Consider the following 22,711-nt stretch of genomic DNA (forward strand, 5'->3'; position numbering starts at 1 on the left):
ATGTCCCCACCGGGGATCAAGCCCACAACCCTGGCATGCGCCCTGGACTGGAATCGAACCTGGGACCCTTCAGTCCACAAGCCAACGCTCTATCCACTGAGCCAAACCAGCTAGGACAACAATTTCTTAGTGATTTTTTCCGTAGTTCTTCAACTGTCCTTTTGCTCTTTTATTTTACTCTTTCATGGATGCCATGTTTTGTGTATTTGGAAGCTTGTTTAGACCAAGTTAATGCCTTTTAGGCTTCTTCCACATGAATAGGAGTTCACTTTTTGAATAATAAGAATTGTATGTCACAGGGGGAGAGGTGGGGAGAGGCATCAGGACTTTAGAGATGCTTAGGTGGGGCATGTCGAAAAAAAGGTTGGGAACCACTTAATAGGAAACCAGTACTAGGTTTTAGGCAGGGGCATAGCATTATCAGAATTGCATTTTTTAAAGTTTCCAACAGGATACATGGAAGACAGATTTTCAAAGGGTAAGACTAGAAGGAAGACTACAGATGTATGGAAAAACTTCAAAATAAAAATATATCTAGAAGTAAAATCAGCAGAAGAAACAGTCTAAAATCATTCCCAGATTGGAGAGCTGGTGGTATGAAAAGGTGGAGCTGTGTAAGCAGGCACTTAGAATGTCAAGTACAGGGAAGATGGCAAGACTAGAGATACAGCGCTGGGGTGATCAGCACATTGATGGTAAATAAAACCATGAGAGTAAATGTTAATAGCCCAGAAAGGCAAAGGGATGGAGCTAGCTCCCTATCTTCATTGTTAAGGGGCAGATGAAAGAAAGAGCCCATGAAGAACAAGAAGAAACTGTCAAATACATATATGAGGGCAAGAGAAGAGTGGTGTGTGGAAAATAAGATAAAAAGAAGTCAACAAAATAAAAGCAGCGGAAAAGTACTATAAGGACTGGAAAGCGTTGGATTCAGTGAAATACGGGTCCAATAATAGCCTTGCCAGAAAAAACATCAAACTGAAGGGGGTTGAGGAACAAATAGGAGGGAGAAGTTTAAGTCAATTCTTAAGTTGACTTAAACCAGTACTAAGTTTAAGGAAAGGTTGAAGATATAAGAAAATGAGAACAAAATTGATAGAGCATGGTTCTGGAAGAGATAAAGGACATGAGAATGTCCTTTTTAAAAAATATATACATATTTTATTGATTCTTTACAGAAAGGAAGGGAGAGGGATAGAGAGTTAGAAACATCGATGAGAGAGAAGCATCGATCAGCTGCCTCCTGCACACCCCCCACTCGGGATGTGCTCGCAACCAAGGTACATGCCCCTGACCGGAATCGAACCTGGGACCCTTGAGTCCGCAGGCCAATGCTCCATCCACTGAGCCAAACCGGTTAGGGTGAGAATGTCCTTAATAAGGCTAGAAGCGAGAACAGGCTTTGAAAAAGAGGCAGGATGAATTAGAGGAAGGTAAGGTTAGACAGAAATATGCTAGGAGAATTTGGGAGTAGTATGGGGTGGAGAAATGTCCTACATGTGTCGCTGTCATGGTATCAACTTCTAGGGGCAACTATCAATTCTCACTTAAAAGCCACACCTCTGAGATCAAGCACCTTCACACATTCTGTCATTATCACTGGTACAAGCTACTGGGACAAGTTACTACTCACCGTGTGGTTAGAGAGGGCTTCTCTATCTGCACACTGACTGCATCCATGCTGACAAACAGAACCACGAGCTGATGCTCCCTACACTCAAATGAACTGCTACACATGTAACCCAAAATGTAGGAAGGATAATCTACAAGACGAAGCACATGTCCTTAAGCTTATCATAAATATTCAGACATACATAAACACACAGATTTCTTAAATTTAATTTAGTAAATGTTTTGAAAACTTCCTTGAAGTATAAGATACAAATGCTCATGAGAAAGTAAACATATGCCGAAGTTCTTAATGAAATCACATAAGTAAAAAAAACATGTCTTTAGCACTTCCCACTCCCATCTTGGCTAATACCAAGTGCTTCAGAAAGTCTCTAATTCTTCTATTAGTGTTTATAGAATAGTACTTTAGAATAAGAGTACTTTAAAATACACCCATCTCTAAAAGGAACACAAACACGTAAAAACCCTTGTAATTTTTAGCCTACCTAATATTACTTGATTTCAGATGCTCCTCTGATTTCAAGTTTCCGGTCCTCATCTGGGACTTAAATGAAACGTTTCCTCCCACTATCTGCAAGAACATCCAATTTCTCATAAGGTAGAATGGTTTTAAGACATTCTAGATAGAGGAGAGGAGGAAAATATGAGTTAACCCATAATAGAGAACTACATGATGAAAATTAAATTATTTTCTCTTTATTTGAAATGATTTCATGTCAAAGGTAAAGAATATCAAAGCTTTTTTCCTTCTTAAATTTAGTTTCTTAAAAAACACGTTTTTAAATGGTTCTGTGTATTTCTAGCATTTTGGTTTTAGATAAAAATGTGATCCTAGATTTTTTTTATTTTAGATTTAAAAAAAATCTCCCTCTGTGTCTAAAGCAGAGTGATCTCTACAGAACAGATACCAGTCACCCAGCAGGGTTCTTGTAGTACCAAGGTGAGAGTGCCCTGTGGAACAAGGAGCAGATGGTTGGTCCAAGCAGGACTGCTTACTGAAGGAAAAACATGTAAAGCAATTAAACCACAGGTTTAATTACTTAAAAAAAAAAAACCCACCACAACAACATGTAAAGCAATTACAGGAGGTATGAATAATGCTTAAATCCTAAGATCAGCTGGTAATGGCAGATTTTTAAATTTTCATTTACTGAACAATGATTTGGTAATTTCTATGAGCTAGATACACTAATAATCAATTATAGAATAAAAGACAAAGTTATTAATACTTTTAAAACAATAAACACTAGTCTTAAGAGAAATTTCAAGCATACAAGAGGTTTGTGTGGATTTTATCTCCACACTTCCAAAGCATGTATCAGATTGCCTGTGACTTCAGTTGTACTTTGGTGAAAAAGACTGACAGAAAATATCTTATGACAAAACCCAAGCTCTTTAACAGAGTATGTAAGGTCCCACAACTCCCCACTTTATACTTTATGACCCAATAAAACTAAATTAGTTTTTTAGTTCCTTGCTTATTCATGCTTTTTCACTCAATCTGCCCATTTCCCTTCCTGTCAGGTTAACCCCTTCTTATACTTTAAGATTCAGCAACTTCAGTAAGGGGCCTTGGCTTAGCCAAGCACTCCCAGTGCATCTTAATGCCCACTTGTATTACTGTATGCACTATAATGAAGTTACTTGTTTACACATTTCCTCCTCTAGAGACTGTCCCATTCAAACTTGTATATTCAGTGCCTAACAGCACCTGCCAGACTACAAGTTGCTCAAGCTTATATTAATTTGTACTAGACAGCATCTAAAGGCTAAGACCCTAAAAATTCAAGGTTTCTCAAACTGGCAATAGTTTCAAAGGCCTTCCAGAAAAAGTTTAAAAGATTTTTCATCCAATAACTAGGAATACGTCTTTTTTTTTTTTTAATATGATTTTATTGATTTTAGAGAGGAAGAGAGAAGGAGAGAGATAGAAACATCAACGAGAGGGAAACATCAATATCGATGGGCTGCCTCCTGCACCCTCCCTCCTGGGGATCTAGCTGGCAACCAAAGCATATGCCCTAACTGGGAATCAAACCTGTGACCTCTTGGTGCATGGGTCAATGCTCAAACACTGAGCCACACTGGCTAGGAAACATATTTCTTTTTAAGTTCAGAAAACCTACCATTTTACACAGTCTATAATTAAAGAAGTCCATGATCATTTACTTGGTTCTCTTAATCAGATTTTGTTTTCTTCACATTGGGATCTACCTAGTATATACAGTATATTATATAATCCTACAGAAATACAAAAATTGAAACCTCAAACAGAACATGTGTAAGTCCAACAACCTACGTGAGTTAGATTAAGCTATCAACAACTAGAAGACTATTTCTCTTCAACTAAAATTTAACATTAGATGAAGTATGCCAGAATAATGGTTTTCAACCCTACTAGATTCAATACTTTTTTAAAAAGCATTCTTTGCAACCACTGTATCTCCCAAAAATAAATAAGATAATATAATCCAGTTATTTAACGCATTAAAAATAAATATCTAAATGCCTTGCAGGTAATAGATTACAGGTGATTGGAAGCTAATCCAGGACCCATAAGGCAGAGGTCTAGAGCATTAACATTAAGAAGCCCTTTAGACCAGCGGTCACCAACCGGTGGTCCGTGGACCACTGGTGGTCCGTGAAGTCCAAAAGGTTGGCGACCGCTGGTTTAAGGAAAACTTTGGATCAGCGGTCACCAACCTGTGGTCCGAGGACCACCAGTGGTCCGTGAGATCCGAAAGGTTGGTGACCGCTGCTTTCGACAACAAGCAGGTCAAAATGATTCCTAAAAATATTTTTTACAAAATCATAAAATAACATAGCAAACAATTTAAAATAAAGGATATTAACTCATGATTCCCTTTCAAAGTTTCACAAAGATTTATATTAACCGTTATACCTGTAGGGCTACAAAATCAGGATATACTGCACACATCCCCCAAATGCAACACACAAACAATTAAATCCTCACACAAAAGAAAGCAATTCCCTGTTAGCATTTAAAATGGGTCCTGACCGGTTTGGCTCAGTGGATAGAGCGTCGGCCTGCAGACTGAAGGGTCCCAGGTTCGATTCTGGTCAGGGGCATGTACCTTGGTTGCGGGCACATCCCCAGTAGGGGGTGTGCAAGAGGCAGCTGATCGATGTTTCTCTCTCATTGATGTTTCTAACTCTCTATCCCTCTCCCTTCCTCTCTGTAAAAAAAAATCAATAAAATATATATATTTAAAAAAAATAAAAATAAAATAAAATGAGAGAGAATTACTCATGGTGACACATTTCTAAGTGCTGCTATCCCTTGTAGCTAGCTTAATACCAGCTGCCAAAAACAGTGGAGAGGAAAGACTAATTGTTATTACAGGTATGAAGAAACAGTGAAGGTAACAGGAAAGCAGAAAGCTGGAAGGTTATTTTATTAACTTGGTATTGCATTATATCATTTTTAAACTCACTTTACAATACATGGCCATAATTCTCAGATTCCAAATTATTCTCTTCTTTCCATCTTACCTTACTTGGGAATCTGTGAACCCGAAGTGAATAACCTAAAGAAACTGTGTCCACATTTGGGTCTAAAGCCAAAGAAAGTAACTCATGCCTTACCAAGAAAAGCACTTACTTCAACGGGGTTCTTGTATGAAGATGAACATGTATGTTAGTCACTCAGTCTGGCCCCCATCATTTCTCACTGGAACCTCCTAATTAATCACCTCTTTGAACTCAATAGTGTGGTATTTCTCCCTCTGATTCCAGTATACTAGAAGACTTAAATAGAAGCAGTTGGACTAATGGGGATGAGGTTGTAGTCAAAATGGAATGGTTGCATGTAAGGTTTTAGAGGTAGAAGAATTCTGAAGAATGACATGGTCTAAGATATGATATGGGTATATGTGAAGGTCACTGTATTATAGAGAAAGATTAAGAGATAAAAAAACCAAAAAAAAGGAGAGCCACATTTTCAAAGAAGTGTCCCAAAAATATCAGTTTTGTGAGATGTGACATAACTTTCAGAAAACAATAAACTTTCCCTCTTGAAAGTTTCATAATCACATTAGCATGTTATAAACTATGAGAAGCCCTAGGTAAGAATCCAGTTTAATCCAGGATTCTTAAATTCCTTTTGCCATGACAATATTGAGAATCCTAACATCTATGAATTTCCCAGTAGAAAGCATTCTGAGAAATGCTAGACAAATAAAAACATCATTGAATCTGCCTCCAAATTTAAAAAAAGTGAGATGCAAGAAATCTTTAGTACTAGTGAGGATATAAGGATACAGGAACTTTTTAAATAGTGCTAAGGCCAGAATAAACAGTATGAATTTTCTGCAACATCTACCATGTATTAGTTCTCTACTGTTGATGTAACTGATTACCACAAATTCAGTGGCATAAAACAACACAAATTTATTATCTTACAGGTCTGAAAGTCAAAAGCCTAAATGGGTCCCAGTGAGGTCAAATCAAGGTGTCACCATGACTATGTTGCTTTCAGGAGGCTCTAGGGAAGAATTCCAGTTTTTACCTGTCTGGTTCTCGAGGATGTGTGTATTCCTTGGCTTGTGACCCCCTTCTGCCTCCCTTTTCCACACTTAAAGGATACTTGTGATTACAGTGTGCCTACCAAATAATCCATGATAACCTCTTTATTTTATACTCAGCTGATTAGCAACCTTAATTCCCCCTTGCCATGTAACATAATAGATTATTAGAGTCTGGGGATCAAAATGTAGACATCTTTTGGGGGTATGGGAAGCACATTATTCTGCCTACCACACTTAACCGAAGTATTTTTAAATGTACACACCCTGTCATTCAAGTGTACATAAGGATATGTGTGTACAAGAATGTTCATTATAGCATTTTCATAATAATGAACCAGTTCTATGTCAGCACTTGAAATTTTAAAAAATTAACTTTTAAGAAATATGCTTTTTAAAAAAAATATATTTTATTGATTTTTTACAGAGAGGAAGGGAGAGACAGAGAGTTAGAAACATCAATGAGAGAGAAACATCGATCAGCTGCCTCCTGCACATCTCCCACTGGGGATGTGCCCGCAACCCAGGTACACGCCCTTGACCGGAATCGAACCTGGGACCCTTCAGTCCACAGGCCGACGCTCTATCCACTGAGCCAAACCGGCTTTGGCAAGAAATATGCTTTTTAATACATGAATTTGAAACCACTATTTGTGAGCCATATAAATTACATAAATTATACTACTTGACAGTGCCAATGGCAAACACAGATAACAAAATGGAAAGTTCATTTTTAAGAGCACTGCCCAAATGTGTGCAGTGGTCAAAAAGGGAGCAGATTAAAGCCAATCCTTCCAGCAGGACATGTACAGTGTCCATGAAAAATAAAATAAAAGCCAATCCCAACTCTGCCACTAATTAGGTACCTTGAGTATCATTTTCCTTCTCTACAAAATGCCAATCCAGTAACATAAGGTTACTGTACAGGAGAGCTAAGAAGAAAATCATATTAAAATGTGTGAAAAGTATAAAGTACTAGCAAAATGTAAAATGGTACCCTTGAAGAATAAAGTAGATCACTTCACAGTAAAGACCCTTCCACCACCCTATAACTATTTAAGACACAACTACTCCCACCCAATTTAAAGGATACATTAACAAGTTCGTAAGTTAAATACTGATACATGTAGAAATGCAGAAAATGAATACAACGCATAAATTTGGCTCTTTACCAACGTGGAACTATGTTGAGTTTTATATATGCATCTTCTCAAGTAATTTTCCCAATAAGTCTATCATTGTCAGTTTATAGATAGGAACATACAGAGCAGGGGTTCAAGGTCACACTGCTATACAGTGCTGGAATCTGAACTTGGAACAACCTAATTACAAATTAGTCCAATCTTAACTCAAAGGCCTTGCTCATTCAATTCACTAAAACATGCTGCTTTGCTAGGAAACCATCTAAATTACATATATTACACTACTTGACAGCATCACTTTACTCTAATTATCTTATTACAGATATCTCATCACTTCATAGTATCTCAAAGAAAATTTGGTTAGGTTGGCACCTGATTAAAAACAAACTACATAAATAATTGATGACCTTTCTAAGAGGCATTATTAGTAAAACACATTGTAATGATTAGCCTAACTAATACAGTAGTAAAATACTAAGCCATGGGGGGAGTGGGGGAGAGAAGATTCAACTTATGTGGTTAGTGAACCAATGGAGTTTTCAGAAAACAGGATAGTAACACACCAATACAGCAGTTTTTTAAATATAGATTTTAGAATCACGCATTTCACTTAAAATCGACACTACAGAAGAAAAAAAATGCCATCAAGAACTGTGAAAATGTTAATCATCAAAAAGGGTCTGAAAATTTTTTATGAGACTTGAAAAGTTAAATCCAAAAAGACTTAATGTCTTTCCCCCCTTATCTCACCTCTACCTCCATTCCATGTCTGATCTCAACTGGTGAGGATTGTATAAAGTCCTATGAATTCAAAGATATTTTCAGAATTACATATATTTACTAAAATTCTCATCTCCTACATAATAATTTAATAATGTTCCAAATAACTAAGTTTTGCCAAAGATGAAGCTACTTTCAAAGGTAAGGTAAGGAAATTTAAATCTTTATATGCTTCAAAGGAAGTACTACAGGCATTACATACATATCTTTCTTTTGTGCCTCCCTATTCCAATAGGAACATGTACAATCAACATCAGCCATTCAAACATAAATTGCTCCCATAAGATTAATGACCAGGTTTGTAGAAAGAACCTTAGACTCCCAAAGGAAACACAGGATGAGAGAGTGACTAATCAAAATCTCTTTATGACATAACATGACTGCCAGTCTGATCTAATCATGTTTACATCAAGAGAACTATCATTCCTAATACCAAACCTTTTAGAGTTTTTTAAATGCACTGCTTCAAGCATTTAACTCATTTTGTTCCCCTGCCTACTATAGTCTTCCCTTCAGTCTTCATCTAGCTAATCCTACTCATCCTTTAAGACTGAGCTAAGGGTTCAACTCCAGAAGCTTTCTCTGCACTCCCCAGACAGAAGTTCCACTTCCCTCAGTAAAGTAACAGCATCTCTTAAATGAAATAAAATGAAAACATTTAACATAGTAGTTGCCTCATTATATTGAATTTGAAATACATGTGCAACATCCATTTCCCCCAGGAACAAAAATCTGTTTATTTGTTTTTATATTCTCAGAGCCTAGCACTAGTATCTCTAAGTATTCTGTATTTTACAAAAACAAAAGCATAAAAACTTCATTCAATACCATTATGTACATTGTATATTTAAAAAATGCTGAGACATGGTCTCTACCACACTCAGTCTAGCTGTAGAGATAATTCACATATATAAAAAAAGAGATCATTACAAACTTGGAAATTTTAAGTACCAAATAATGAAGAGACAGAAAATGCCACAAAGTTCAAGAATACAGAAATCACTGGTGTACACAAGAAGTCTTCAGAGAAAGTGAAGCTGAAGTAAGCTAGAGGAGGATGGTACTCTACAAGGGAAATGGCCCGGGAAGTGATATCACAGAGGAATAGCTAAAGAGGTTCAGAAGACAATGAGGAGATTCTGCAGACTCTAATCGAACCACTTTCCCCTTTCGACACCCATAGTCTTCAGAACTCCCACTTCCACATATCTACTCTGTCCATAACCTATCTTTTCTAAGAAAAACTTAGAAAGGCCTGGCCAGAATGTATTACATGGGAGTGAATGAATTTTTTTTAAATGTATTTGGAATAAAGGAACCATGAGATGTTCCTCCTGCATAAAATATCAATTTGCCCAATATCTACTTTTAAAAGTCCATCCATCTTTCAAAATCCAGATCAAATCTCACCTCCTCCAAGATACCTCACTTCCTCACCCACCTCTACCTTTATTGGAAGTTCTTCCCTATACTTACACAGTGCTTCTGTTCCTCTAACATAGCACTTACCAGTTCATCTGCTCTTAGTGACTTAAATGTCTTTCTCTGGTATCTCTGAGTTTTCCAAAGGCGAAACCCCTATAATTGTGCTTCCCACATAGTAAGTATTCAATGATTTCCCATAAAATAAAACAGAGATTAAAAAATACACTTAAACATGTACAACTTTTTATGGGTAAAATCTAAACATGGTAACTAGCCTATTACTACCTAAGAGAAAACTGTAAAGAGAAGCCTAAGAAGTAATCTGTGGCTTAAAGGAGGTGGAAAAAGTAATAAATCTATGCTGTGCATATATATCTTCCTAAATCAGTGGTTCTCAACTGGAAATGAATCTGCACCCACAGGGAACATTGGGCAATGTGTAGAAACATTTTGGGTTGTCACAAATAGACGAGAATGATACTGGCATCTAGAGGGTAGATGACAGGGATGCTGCTAAAATCATACGACACACAGCACTGCTCCCCACAACAAAGAATTGGCCCAAAATGCCAGTATGTGTCAAGGTTAAGAAACCCTTGTAAATGAAGCAAAGAAGAAGAAAAAAGACTTCGAACAAAATTGCTATGTGGTCTACCTGAGACTCCTAAAATTTTCTTAAACAATTATTAGTTACCTACTTTTCCCACTGAGCAAAAATTGGGTCTAAGGGAGATTCAGAGAAAACAACCTTCCTACACAGCTCCACTTTCCTCCTCCCCTCTAACTTTCCTCCTCTACAGGAGTTGGTTACAAGTTCTCACTTACTATGCGACATGTTTGCCAAAACTCCATCCCTGTGTTTTTCTATAATTGCTGATTAACCCTTCTTAGTTAAACAATCGCCTGGACCACTGATAAGTCTATCCACACAACTGAACTTAATTAAAATATAGCTTGATTAAAATCTTATATGGCAATCTGATGACCATTTATCAAAATACCCACATACAGAGCAATCTATTATTTGAAAGACATCTCAATAATTTATGCTCTAAACATGAGCAATCAGTTAAACTAACCCACCTAAACTTTTAGGTACTCATTCATGCAACCAATTAAAAAAATAAATGGCCCTAACTGGTTTGGCTCAGTGGATAGAGCATCAGCCTGCGGACTTAAGGGTCCCAGGTTCGATTCCAGTCAAGGGCACATGCCTGGGTTGCAGGCTCAATCCCCAGTGGGGGGCGTGCAGGAGGCAGCAGATCAATGATTCTCTCTCATCATTGATGTTTCTATCTCTCTCTCCCTCTCCCTTCCTCTCTGAAATCAATCCTATATAATAAAAGGCTAATATGCAAATTGTCCCCAAGAGCGGGAGTTCGACTGACAGGGAGTTAGACATGCGCTGACCACCAGGGGGCGGTGCGGAACATGGCAGGCATTGGCAACGCAGCGCTGGCAGTGGATGCACTGCCAGCCCCAATGCACTGCCAGCCCCAATGGGCCCTGACAAGAGTGAGACTGTGGCAGGATGGTGGAGCAAGTGTGCAGGCGGCATCAGGCCAAGGAAGGTGCAAAGGGAGGCCTCAGCCTGCAGCAGCTAGGGACCCTAGCTATGCACAAATTTTGTGCACTGGGCCTCTAGTAAAATAATAATAATAAAAAATATAAAGGCTAACCAAGTTTAGAGCTGTAGTTGGAGGCTGCTTATAGTATTTCTCAACTATAAAACAAACTAGTCCTTTTAAAGTTTCAACCACGCTCCATCGCAAAAATGCCTCAAAAAAAACTTACTACAGCCCTAACCAGTTTGGCTCAGTGGATAGAGTGTCGGCCTGCAGACTCAAGGGTCTCAGGTTCATTCCGATCCAAGGGCATGTACCTTGGTTGCAGGCACATCCCCAGTAGGGGGTGTGCAGGAGGCAGCTGATAGATGTTTCTCTCTCATCGATGTTTCTAACTCTCTATCCTTCTCCCTTCCTCTCTGTAAAAAATCAATAAAGTATATTAAAAAAACTGCCATTAAAAAAAAAACTTACTACAATAATGTATCCAGAGCTCACTATATATCTTAAAAAACAAAACAAAAACTCACAATTGCTTCATCTACCATGAAGGTAAACTGTAACAGCTGAAGGATAGCAGTGAAACATACACTAGGACAGGAAGTATACATTTTGAGTCCAACTGAAACCACAAGGGAAGCAGAAATTAACTGCCAAAATAATTTAGCCCGTCAATATTCAAGCAGGTAAAATTCTATTAATACCATCATAACAAAAATAGACTTATAAGCCTCAAGAGAGTTTCTTTCTTTTTCTTCTTCAAACAATTTTACCAGGTTTGATAAACCAGCCATGTTGGGCTGATTTTCTGGGACCAAAGCTAAAATCCTGTACATGATGAGAGGTGGTGGTGAATGGGTCAGGAGTAAGACTTCTTCACCACATGAATTATCAGTATGTGCTATAGGATTTCTTGGTTTTCAGAGATGGTGAATATCCAGGCCAAATGGAGGAATATATATACTAACATCCCTGTTCTTCTCCCCAGGCTAGGTTAATGTTCTGCTTTATCCAGCCTCAACCCTTCCCTTCATCTCCTTCTGTTCCAAGATTTACAGTGATATATTTTCTCTTACAACATACTGAATACTTTAATTAGTATTTAAACATCAACCTTGTTGCTGTTATATTATTTCTACCTCTGGTTAGAGGAAGAAACAAAGTTTTTGACAAAGAAAGTGCCACTGGAATGCAGCCTCTTCACTAAGGTATCATAAAAAAATGACAATAATACAACAGATAATTTGTAGACCTTTCCTGTTAAGGCAGTGGTTCTCAACCTTGGCTGCACATTAGAATCACCTGGGAATCTTTTTTAAATCCTGATTTCTGGGCCTCATCCCCCGGAAATTCTGTTTCTTTGTTATGGGGTGGGGCCACAACATTAGTAACAAAGAAACAGAATTTCCAGAGGATGAGGCCCAGAAATCAGAATTTTAAAAAGATTCCCAGGTGATTCTAATGTGCAGTCAAGGTTGAGAACCACTGTGTTAAGGGGACTAACACCAGGGATCAACTTCAAGTAGATCTCACTGAAAAACATACAGCACAGAAAGAAATTAAAGACAAAAAGAAGAGCACAGTGAAGGAGAGGAAGAAAGTTAGAGGGGTACAGAGTATGAACAGTTGGCTCCTGCAAAGATAGCAGATGTCACGCAGTGGTACCTGTGCCGCCTTTTCTGACAAGATTTGTCCTATGTGACCGGTGTTCCCTATGGCTATGACTGTCCTACTTTCTCACCGCCCAAAACAACTTCGATGATGTCTTCCCTGTCTGGTACATCAGTAGTACCCCCCCAACCCTCCGCTTTTCCAAATCTGACATGTTAATTTTTATATTTCTATTATTGCAAATGCTATTCTATTGAAGCATGATGTTATACCTCACCTATCTTATCTATGGCCTATTCTCACCCTTCTCCCACCCTTATCATATCAACTATATTCAATATACCCTTTTCTTTTATTCAACAGGTGTTAGACTTTAAAAATCTTTCCATTTTGTCATAAATCAAGAAAAAATACTATTTTTTTTCAAATTGGGCAATAAATTTCCAATTACAGTCTAGAACCCCTATATTTAAGACCATGTCTTATTTTATAAAGTGTAGGAAAGTACTCTCAACTTATTCATTTGGATAGGAGTCTTGTCAGTCGCTATTTTTTTTTTAAATGACACATCCCTTCTAACAAAAAAAAGTTTCATATTTTCTTGCCCAGATCACCACCTCCTTTCCCATACAGAAAACAGTTTTTCCTATCTTTCAAATCTGCTCTATTTCTACCAACTCAAGACTAATTCGGTCCACTTGATGTTGAATCCCTTTTCTTTCCTTGTCTTACTGCTGCTTCTTACCTCATATCCTCATTTCTTACTCTTTTGAAACTGCCATCTTGCTCCTGGTTTGCCACTACCCACCATTTCAATGTGAGACACCGAGCTCACTTGCTCTAAAAATTAATCCAGCTGAGACAAAACTAATTTTCATCTACATGGGGAAGATCAGTAGCTATGCAGTTTAAAAGTTGCCCGGTCATGGTCTTATGCTGACAAAGGTAGACAAGACCTAAAGTCAAGGACACAATGAATAAATGCTATACCCTCAACTATACTCATTCGGCACTACCCAGCATCCTCTCTGAGTTGTCTATAAAAACCAACGATTCCTTTTTCGTCAAAGAAAAGTGAACATAATGCTTCCATGAAGACATTCTCTAGTCTCCCCACACGAAACTTTTAACAGAATTATTACCTTAAAGGGAGAGGGGACATTAGGGCTGGTGGAAGCCTTTCTTTATTAGAAAGGCTTGCCCCAGACTACTATTAGCCCTAAGACTTGCTTTATTTACGTAGGACAGATGTGCAAGATTGAGAAAGATTGGCTCCCAGGAACCTCTAAGGCAGGGGTGGCCAACCTTTCAGACCTCTCAGACCACCGGTTGGCGACTGCTGCTCTAAGGGACTCCAGGTCTTATGCCAGCTCCATTTTACCTGTTCAACTTTAGCTGGAAAATGAAGGTTATTCAAACACTACGTTCACTCTTATTCTTTCTCCCTTCTTCTAAGAACTCAATTCATCTCCAGCTGCCGACCACTGATTTCACATCTTAAGGATAAGTCTTCTGGACCATGATGAGTTACAAAATATAAGATATATATATTAACACAGAAGCCCCTCAAAGCCAATTGATCTTCCCATTAATATCCCCACTCTCCCGATCTGCTTTTTTTTCTTCTTAATATATTTTATTGATTTTTTACAGAGAGGAAGGGAGAAGGATAGAGAGCTAGAAACATCGATGAGTGAGAAACATCGATCAGCTGCCTCCTGCACACCCCCTACTGGGGATGTGCCCCTGACTGGAATCAAACCTGGACTCAAGCTCCATCCACTGAGCCAAACCAGTCAGGGCCCGATCTGCTTTTTATCATACCTTTCTAGTCCCACTTCCACCACCTTATTTCTGGCCTTAACTGCCCATTACACTAGAAAGGTTCATCTTTCTAATACATAGCTATGAACAGGTGAATTTCCTTCTAAACAAATCAACTCAGATTCTCTATTGCCCATTCATTTTAACTATAAACTATATATCATGAGAGTCAAGACCCTCTCAATTATGGGCACCTTATCAAGTGGTCACCCTCTCTTGCTTTATTTTTCTCCCTAGTATTGTCATCACCTGATAAACCTATTTATCTGTTCATTTTGCTCACCACAATATCCTCAGTGCCTCAATACATATTTGTGGAAAGAATGGATGAACCCAGACATTTTGCACAATGCAGCTGATTTGGACTTAAAAGACCTACATTTGAGTTACAGAGCTTCCACATACCAGCTTATATATAATCCTCAACAATTTTAACTTCTTTGGGCTATATTTCCTCATCTGTAAAAGGAAGGTGTAAAACTTAACTTATAAAACTATATGTTTTTCCAGCTGCATGTTCTTGTGTAATTGGACTGAACACCTCTCCAAGCCCCCAACCTCCCTATCTACATATCTCTGCTCAGTTTCCTTTCATTTGGATTCCACTCTTCTCAACCCATACTTTTAATATTAGATAAGTAATTTGGATAAATTATTGGATACTGTTTATCCTTCAGGACCATTTTAAGTGCCATTTTCTCCTTGAAGCCTAACAAACTGTAAACTCTGTAAGAAGTGGGTGGAGTTCTTCCTTTTCTATTCATAGCAGCTGGTATAAGGTCTCCTATATAGGTGATCAACAAAATGACTGATGATGACTCATGAGTGTATGAATGAGTAAATGAGCAAAGGACATTTTTCCTGATTCCCACCAACTGCTCAAGTAATCTCCTGCCTTTGGACTTTTATAACACCTGGCATCTTTTATGACACCATTTTCACCCTGTGCTGTTCCTTATTTACTTGCCTAATGTATACTAAACTGCGAATTCCTTAAAATTAAAAAGGACTATCCTGATGACCAGTTTCCATACCCACCCCTCTACAGCATCTACCTACCACAGATCTTTCCCGCAGGTGTATTAAGTTTATCTGACATATTAAACAATAAACAGGTATCAGAGGAGAAGAAAAGGGCCTTGATATATATCCTTCCAACTACCCTATATAAGTCATGGGGCACACATGTTGTGCGGATCCCTGTCCCTGTTAAACTCTGGCATTCCACCCATCAATACTTTCACTTCGCTAAACAACTAAAGTGACTTTTCTGCTAATTTCAGACGTCTACCCCATCCCATTTCCTCCTCCGCAAGGTATGAAACCACTTTGTGGTAGCAAGCCTGCCTTTCTTGGTTTTGCTCCTAAAGACAAAGGGACCCAACTTTAAAGCCCGCCTTCCCCTTTTAAACAGCAGCAGCCCCCCCCCCAATTAATCTCAGGGGGTAACCACCTTACTTTTCTCTGCCATCAAGATTCTGACCCTTGTTTACCTCTACCTCCAAGGTCTTAATTCAGCTTCCATGGACCCTTCCTGGGTGCACAATAAATAGCTGGTGTCTTTCCCACTCAGTATGCTCTCGCCAATCATATACTTGCTTCCAATGTGTCTGCATCTTCCCCCCGCCTCCTAAAATGTGTATCAATCGCCCCCCTCCCCCCTCACTCCACCCCGGGCACATCTCATACTCGTACACTGTATCCATGCGTCATTCTACCTCCGCCGGGCAAGGTCCTTACGCCACTCTGAAAGAATGGTGTCTCCCGACCACACGGGCTCTAACCCAGTTTCTTCAGGGGAACCCAAGCCCGTCCATTGTACCGATCTCGCTCCTCACTTCCTCATCCACTACCCCTCCGCATGCCCCCGCCCCCACTCCGCCAACTAACTACAGATGGCAGGATTCCTCGGCACCCCCAGCCCGAGAAGGAAGCGCTCACGCCGGTTTCCTGCGGCTTCCCCCTCCTCCAGCCCCCCCTCCCCCAGCCCCCCACACATCCCAGGTGTGCACATTGCCACCCGGTCCTCCGATTACGCACCGCGCTTCCCCCTTCGCGGGGCTCAGACACCTCCACACCCACCTCCACTCCGGGTCGCCGCCGCCGCCTCCCGGGGCGCCCTCCCCGGCCCGCCCCGGCGAGCCCGCGACCCGAGCGCGCGCGCACACATGCTCCCGCTTCCGTAACCTTCCCCGCACCGCGGCGAGCCGGCTTCGCGGGGACCCAGCCCGGCCCGCCGCAGGGGCTCGGCACCCCTGCGCGCCCGCCCCGCCGCCTCGCGCGGGGACCCTCCAGCCCCACCTCCCGCCGGGGAAAGAGGACACAGCAACTCCCCCGCCACCCTGGATATACCACCTCTGGGTCGGGGGCTCCAAGCCCCAGCCCGCGGCCCGCTCCCCTCCGTCCGGGCCGGCCCGGCACTCACCGGAGATACTGCGCGCTCAGCAGGCTCATCCTCCGCCGCCGCGTCTTCCCGCGAAGCCTCTAGGGTTCCTCAGGCTCCTCGGAGCGGCCCCGCGGCCCCGCGGGTGCTGGCGGCCGCCGCCATCTTCCTCTCCGGCTCCTCCTCGCTCGGCGGGGGGGTGGGGGTGAGGGAGGCGAAGGGGAGGGACCGGGGAAAGCTGCTCTCGCTGCAGCTCCGGCCCGTGGGGCGCAGGGACACTCCGACCCGGGAGGAGGGAGGGGGGCGGGGGGAGGTGGGAAGGGGCGGGGGAAGAGGAGAAGCGCAGGAAGGAAGTAGGGATCCCTCTCGCGAGACTTCAGCGGCGCCGGCCCCTCGGTGGTTTCCGACTCGGTACCGCTTCCTCGGGGGAGCAGCTACCTGGGCGGCAGCTGTGCGGTCTCTGAGTAGCCCGCTGCGGGGGCTGGGCGGTTTCCGGCCAATCCACGCCTCTCCCCCGCGCAAGGGGGCCACCCCAGCCTCACCGGGACCATCGAGCCCAGATCTACGGGGAGTCACACTCAAAGTCTTCCCCCGTCTTTCAACCCCACCCGACTTCTCTTCCTTGTTCCAGACCTCCACTCTTCCCTGCCGGAAACGGCGCCCCTTTCTCCTACAGTTCCGCCCGCCAGTCTGGACTCTGGTCTCCCCTCGTGCCCTAGAGTGACACGAAGGACCCCTTCTTGTTTTCCGCGGCCCCTCCTCCCCGCACGCAGGGAGACTGTTGGAGGGGGTGGGGTGGAGCCCAGGGAAGAAGAGAAAGGAAGCCAACTGGATTGGATCAGCAGCTGCCATGGAAACTGGAGCTGTAGTATTGTCATGGTAACCAATGTGCGCCAACCGGTTGACCCTCCCTTGGCGAATAGATACCCGGGAAGGTGCCCGGGGTTTCCCCTCGGCTTCCCGGACATCTAAAGGCCTCTCCCCTAGTTTGGGAATCCGGGTGGTTCTCCCGGGCGGGGAAGTTCGTTTCCTCCTCCCTTCCCCCTGCCCGCAGCATTGGGGGAGACCCCGAGGCATTCACCGTGGGCTTTTCCGCCCGCTCGAGTGCGGGAACCACCTCCATAGTTTCCTCTCCCTGCCCTGCGCGGGGCGGGCCGGGCCTGCGAAGAAGACGCGGGGCCCTAAGGCGGGCAGGCGGCGGGCCGGAGCCGGGAAGCGCGGAGGCGGCGCTGGGCTGCGGCGGCCGAGGGGTTTCCCCACCACAGCCTCGGGCTCGGGGAGGCGGGATCCCGCCAAGGCGGGGTCCCTGAGGGAGGAGAACGGCACCCGACAGCCGAGATCGCCCTCCTGCCTGCCGAAGGAACATTCCACTTCTCCCGGCGGGTCGACCCCCTTATGGGAATCCCCCGCACCCCACCCCACCCCCTCCCTCGTCAACGGAGCCTCCTCGGAGCCCGCCCCCCCCCCCCCACCTCCGGCCTTCCGGAGCCACCACCTGCCGCCAGGAGGCCAGGGCGAGAGGGAACGCATCCTACAAAGCTAACAAGTGGGTTTCCATCTTTTAGAACCGAGGAGGTTGTGCCCCCCATGGAGGCCCCGCTGGATTATCCGAAGGAGACCGAGTCGCACCCTTCTTGGCGAACTCCATTCTCGGATGAGTCTGCCGCGTTTGGGAACTTGCCACTCTGTGTCTCTCGGGTCGGGGAGGAAAGGGTTGGGGGAAATAGGATTAAAAACAAAACCATCCCATAACCAATGGACATAAGACACCGGGGGATACGGGAGGCTAGGGGACTGTCTAGGGCGGGGGGAAAAAATGGACACATATGTAATACCCTTTGTAACACTTTAAGCAATAAAAAAAAAAAACATCCCTAGATCCTGGCGCGAAGTTCCGATGGAAGGCGGGGGGGATTGTCATTAGGACAAATCTTTTCGAATGTCTGTGTATTTTGTGTAAAACAGAAATAAGGAATGGGGCCAGGCGTAATGAGTGTGTGAGAAGCCGCCGGGGAAGTCATCCTACTGGTTTTGAAGGCGCTTGACATAAATTCTATTTTCACCTCGCACGGCGGAGCGCTGTAAGCAGCTCTCCAGAGCCCTTTGGGATGTGTGCCACCCTCCAGACGTGTCCTCCTCGCTGGGTGGTTAACACCAGGGGTTTGATGGGCTCATGCTGCGTGAGCCCCTGCTTCCCGCTGCCTCCCAGGCGGGCCGGACGGGCAAGACCCTCCCCTGACGTTGCATCTGCGAAGAGGCTGGACCAACCCATGTCTCCTATTGGGACCATCAGGTGTACGTTCGGAGGAAATGAGAGCACGGGCTGCTTGGAAATCGGTCCCTAAGGCAGATGATGGTGAACCAGACGGAAGCTGAGCCCCGCCCGCTCCCGCCGCCCGCGCCCGGGCCGTGGTGCGTGACGCGGCGCGAGGGTGGCCGCCGCTGCACAATGGCCCCGGCACCCGCCCCGCGCCGCCGCCGCCCGCCCGCCCGCCCGCCGGGGAAGGGAGCCACCTAGTGAGCGGTTGCTCTCCTCTCCGGTTCTTCCACCAGGAGAGCCCAGAGATGGCGATTTCCTAGGACTGCCTATTACCCCAAACACCCTGCGCTTCTCTCCTGAAATGTATTGGCTAGAATTTAAAATGATTTTAGCCAGAATAAAACTTTTGTGATGTAAAATAATCACCCCTTTGGTAATCATCATCATGATCCCTTCTTTGTGGCCCCTATCTCCAGGGAACGGCACATGAGCATGTATTGTGACACTCCTGATAAGCAACCTAGGAAAATATTACTCTCTCCTGATTTTGGAAATAAGGAGACTAGGATAAAAAAAAAAAAAAAAAAAAAAAAGATGACTCCTTGTCCCAGCCGGTTTGGCTCAGTGGATAGAGAGTCGGCCTGGTTCGATTCCCGTCAAGGGCATATGTCCGGGTTGCGGGCTCCATCCCCAGTAGCGGGTGTGCAGGAGGCAGCCAATCAATGATTCTCATCACTGATGTTTCTCTCTCTCTCTCCCTTTCTCTCTGAAATCAATGAAAATATATATTTTTTAAAAAGATGAATCCTTTTATTGTGTTGTTTATTCAATAAACTTTTACTGAGCACTTGTTCTATTTCAGGCACTGTCTAGGTTACTATGGATACTGCAATAAAAAAAGACATGGTCCCTTGTCTTGGAGGAACCACCTGCTGGTCAAGATACCAGAGAGTAGAGAAGTGATTAGGATGCAATATGATAGATGTGGTAATTAAGGTAAGAACAAAGTAATTTAGGTACACAGGTGAGGGTCCAAAATATAAACCATCTTTGCATTTTATAGCAACTTTCCTAATAACTTTTTAAAGCTTGTTCGGTAGCTTTACAGTGTCCTTAAAAACTAGACAGGACAGCACCATTCACATTTTGCAGGTTATAAGACATTGATGCCCATCTTGAAAATACTTTAAAAAATCAATAGGACTCAGAAAAATTAGGACCCAGGATTGACATGTTGCTGAATGTACATTTCCCAATCTTCCTATTGCCCCTCTCCATCAACAGATTTGTAGAATACAAGCATATTCTGCAATAGATTTTATTTGCCTCCCCACCCCTGCCCCCATGCAGATACAGATTATATCTAAATCAAAATAAATTAAAGAGGAGAAGCTGTCGCATTTCATTTAATCCTACCTGAGTTCAAGTTTTTCAGTTTGTGCCTAAGTGATTTTATGGGAAGATCATAAGCAAGCACACCTGAGTGAGCATTCCAACTATTCCCATCTCAGTCTCTGAACTACAGTTTCTTCCTTGACAAAAACGGAAACATTACCTATTACCTGCTCCTTGTCAATTTTAATGATGATTGATGTGACTGAGTATATGAGTGCCTAACACACTACACTGGCACTGGATAAATGCTAATTTTTTTTTTTTTTTGCTTCCTTGCTCTTTTATAGCAAGCAAAAATGAATAATTTAGAACTGCTGAAGCATAAAATTATTTTTTAAAATAATAGCTTGTTTAATCTTTGGCTATACTACTCAGGTCTGGCCATATACCCAAATCTATTCTCATTCAGTGCTAGAAGATATATTTCTTTTTTTGGGGGGGGGGGGTTGGGGGATAGTAAAGAAGATTTCTTTATCCATGACACTGATTACAGAAAAGAATACAATATCAGGATATTGAGCATCAGATTCTAGAGCGTTGAAACTTAAAACACCTTTTATCATGAAAAACAGCCTAATGTAACCACATTTGTGCCCAAGTAAGCAGCGTGGCCAGTTTTCAACCAGACACCAAGCACTTGCTGGGAAGCCACTCTTAACATTCCTTCCAAATTTACTCCGAGCTTTGGTAACCTGACAATTAATACATAGCTAGCCTCCTCCCTTTTTATAATAATAGACATCTTACCTGTTCCACGGAACCTTAACAAGTGCTAATTTATTCTGATAGTTAGCCTACATATTCGGAATGTTTTCAAGTCATGTATACAATTAGGTACTTAATAAATGTGTTTTTATTTTGAGAAGAATGACTGATCAATTTCAGTATTCAAGTAAATAATGTGCCTGAAGCTGACCCGTGCTCTTTGTGCTACCACACCTTGTACCATGGAGCTACATGAGTCAATCAAATGGGTGATTCATTCTCTTTGAAAAATGAGTCAGATTGACAACTGACAGCTAAACGCACGTCCCCTGTAGCTCATGGTTTCTTATACCAATGGTCAGCAGCCTTTCTCGAAGAAGTTTGCTAAGTATATACTTACTCATTCACTCCTAAGAGGGAGCCATTGAGCCTGGAGAACAGTCAGGAAGCACTGCAGTCCACGATCCAAGAGAAAAAAACCCTCATTAATCTTCAAGAATTTTTCCCAACTTCCCATAAGAAAATCCCTTTAGGAAAGAACCACACCTTAAAAATCTTATCTGCTACCAGGCCGGTGTTGTTCAGTGGTTGAGTTTTGACCCATAAACAAAGAGTTCACCAGTTCAAATCCCGGTCAAAGCACATGCCCAGGTTTCAGGTTTAGTCCCCAGTAGGGGGTGTGCAGGAGGCAGCCAATCAATGATTCTCTCTCATCATGGATGTCTCTATCTCTTTCTTCTCTGAAATCAATTTTAAAAAGTGAAAGAAAATTAAAACCTTAGTTTGTAATACTCTATATTATCCAAGGGCCTCTTTACTCTTCCAATACTAACAGAGCTATCTTGGGGTCCCTAGTAAAAAATTAATATATTTCAAGTCAGAATCTGTTGTATTACCCAGCAGTGTTCACTTTCCTAATTTTTATAGGGTAGACTGCTATTTTTGAGCACAGAAAATGTGATACTGACATTCATTGTCATAAATTTGCTCTTCTCCAAAACCATGGGAAACCACATGTTATGTGTGCACGCAGACACACACACACACACACACACACACCCATGCACATGGGCACACTTCTCTCCTTTCCCGCCCTTATTTTATCACCTCCATTTGCAATTCAAGTTAAAACAGTATCGATGAAAGGCAAAGAGACATAGGCATACTGAGAATATGTACCCAAGTACTGTTCTGCTTTGGTTAACTACCCTTAGGGTCTTTTCAGTTCTCAGAAAAATTCTACATATCAGAAATCTAGATACTTTTGTCACATATATACTTATATTATTGGATTACCGCATATTAGAGCACATTCCAGAACACAGTACATTAATTAAACAGTATATTAATGTATTCTTATATTTCACATTTTAGCCATTTTTATTTTTATTTTCTGGCCTAAAATTTCCATTGGCTTTCCATTGCCCTTAGAATACAGTTCCCGA

At 42.3% G+C, this 22,711-nt stretch overlaps 1 protein-coding gene and 1 long non-coding RNA gene across 8 annotated transcripts in view; one reads left to right on the plus strand and one right to left on the minus strand.

The window, feature by feature from the left end:
- The window catches only part of SMG7 (SMG7 nonsense mediated mRNA decay factor), a 56,562-nt gene extending 39,423 nt beyond the window's left edge, over positions 1 to 17,139 (minus strand). For 2 of the 7 annotated variants that reach the window (XM_059673213.1, XM_059673212.1), the window contains exons 1-2: positions 16,949 to 17,133; positions 2,118 to 2,251 (exon numbers count right to left, since the gene is read on the minus strand). In XM_059673213.1, the coding sequence (XP_059529196.1) occupies positions 2,118 to 2,227 (110 nt within the window). In that variant the 5' untranslated portion in view covers positions 2,228 to 2,251; positions 16,949 to 17,133. Of the gene's footprint in view, positions 1 to 2,117; positions 2,252 to 16,948 lie in introns of all 7 variants that reach the window. The other 5 variants (XM_059673208.1, XM_059673207.1, XM_059673206.1 and 2 more) reach the window with 4 other exon arrangements.
- A 668-nt stretch (positions 17,140 to 17,807) lies between these two features.
- On the plus strand, positions 17,808 to 19,971 carry LOC132220277 (uncharacterized). Its single transcript, XR_009449753.1, has 2 exons — positions 17,808 to 18,452; positions 18,872 to 19,971. It is a non-coding gene; the product is annotated as an uncharacterized LOC132220277 (long non-coding RNA).
- The last annotated feature ends 2,740 nt before the right edge of the window (positions 19,972 to 22,711 follow it).

The sequence above is a fragment of the Myotis daubentonii genome, chromosome 18, assembly GCF_963259705.1.
Source record: "Myotis daubentonii chromosome 18, mMyoDau2.1, whole genome shotgun sequence".
NCBI classification, from domain to species: Eukaryota; Metazoa; Chordata; class Mammalia; order Chiroptera; family Vespertilionidae; genus Myotis; species Myotis daubentonii.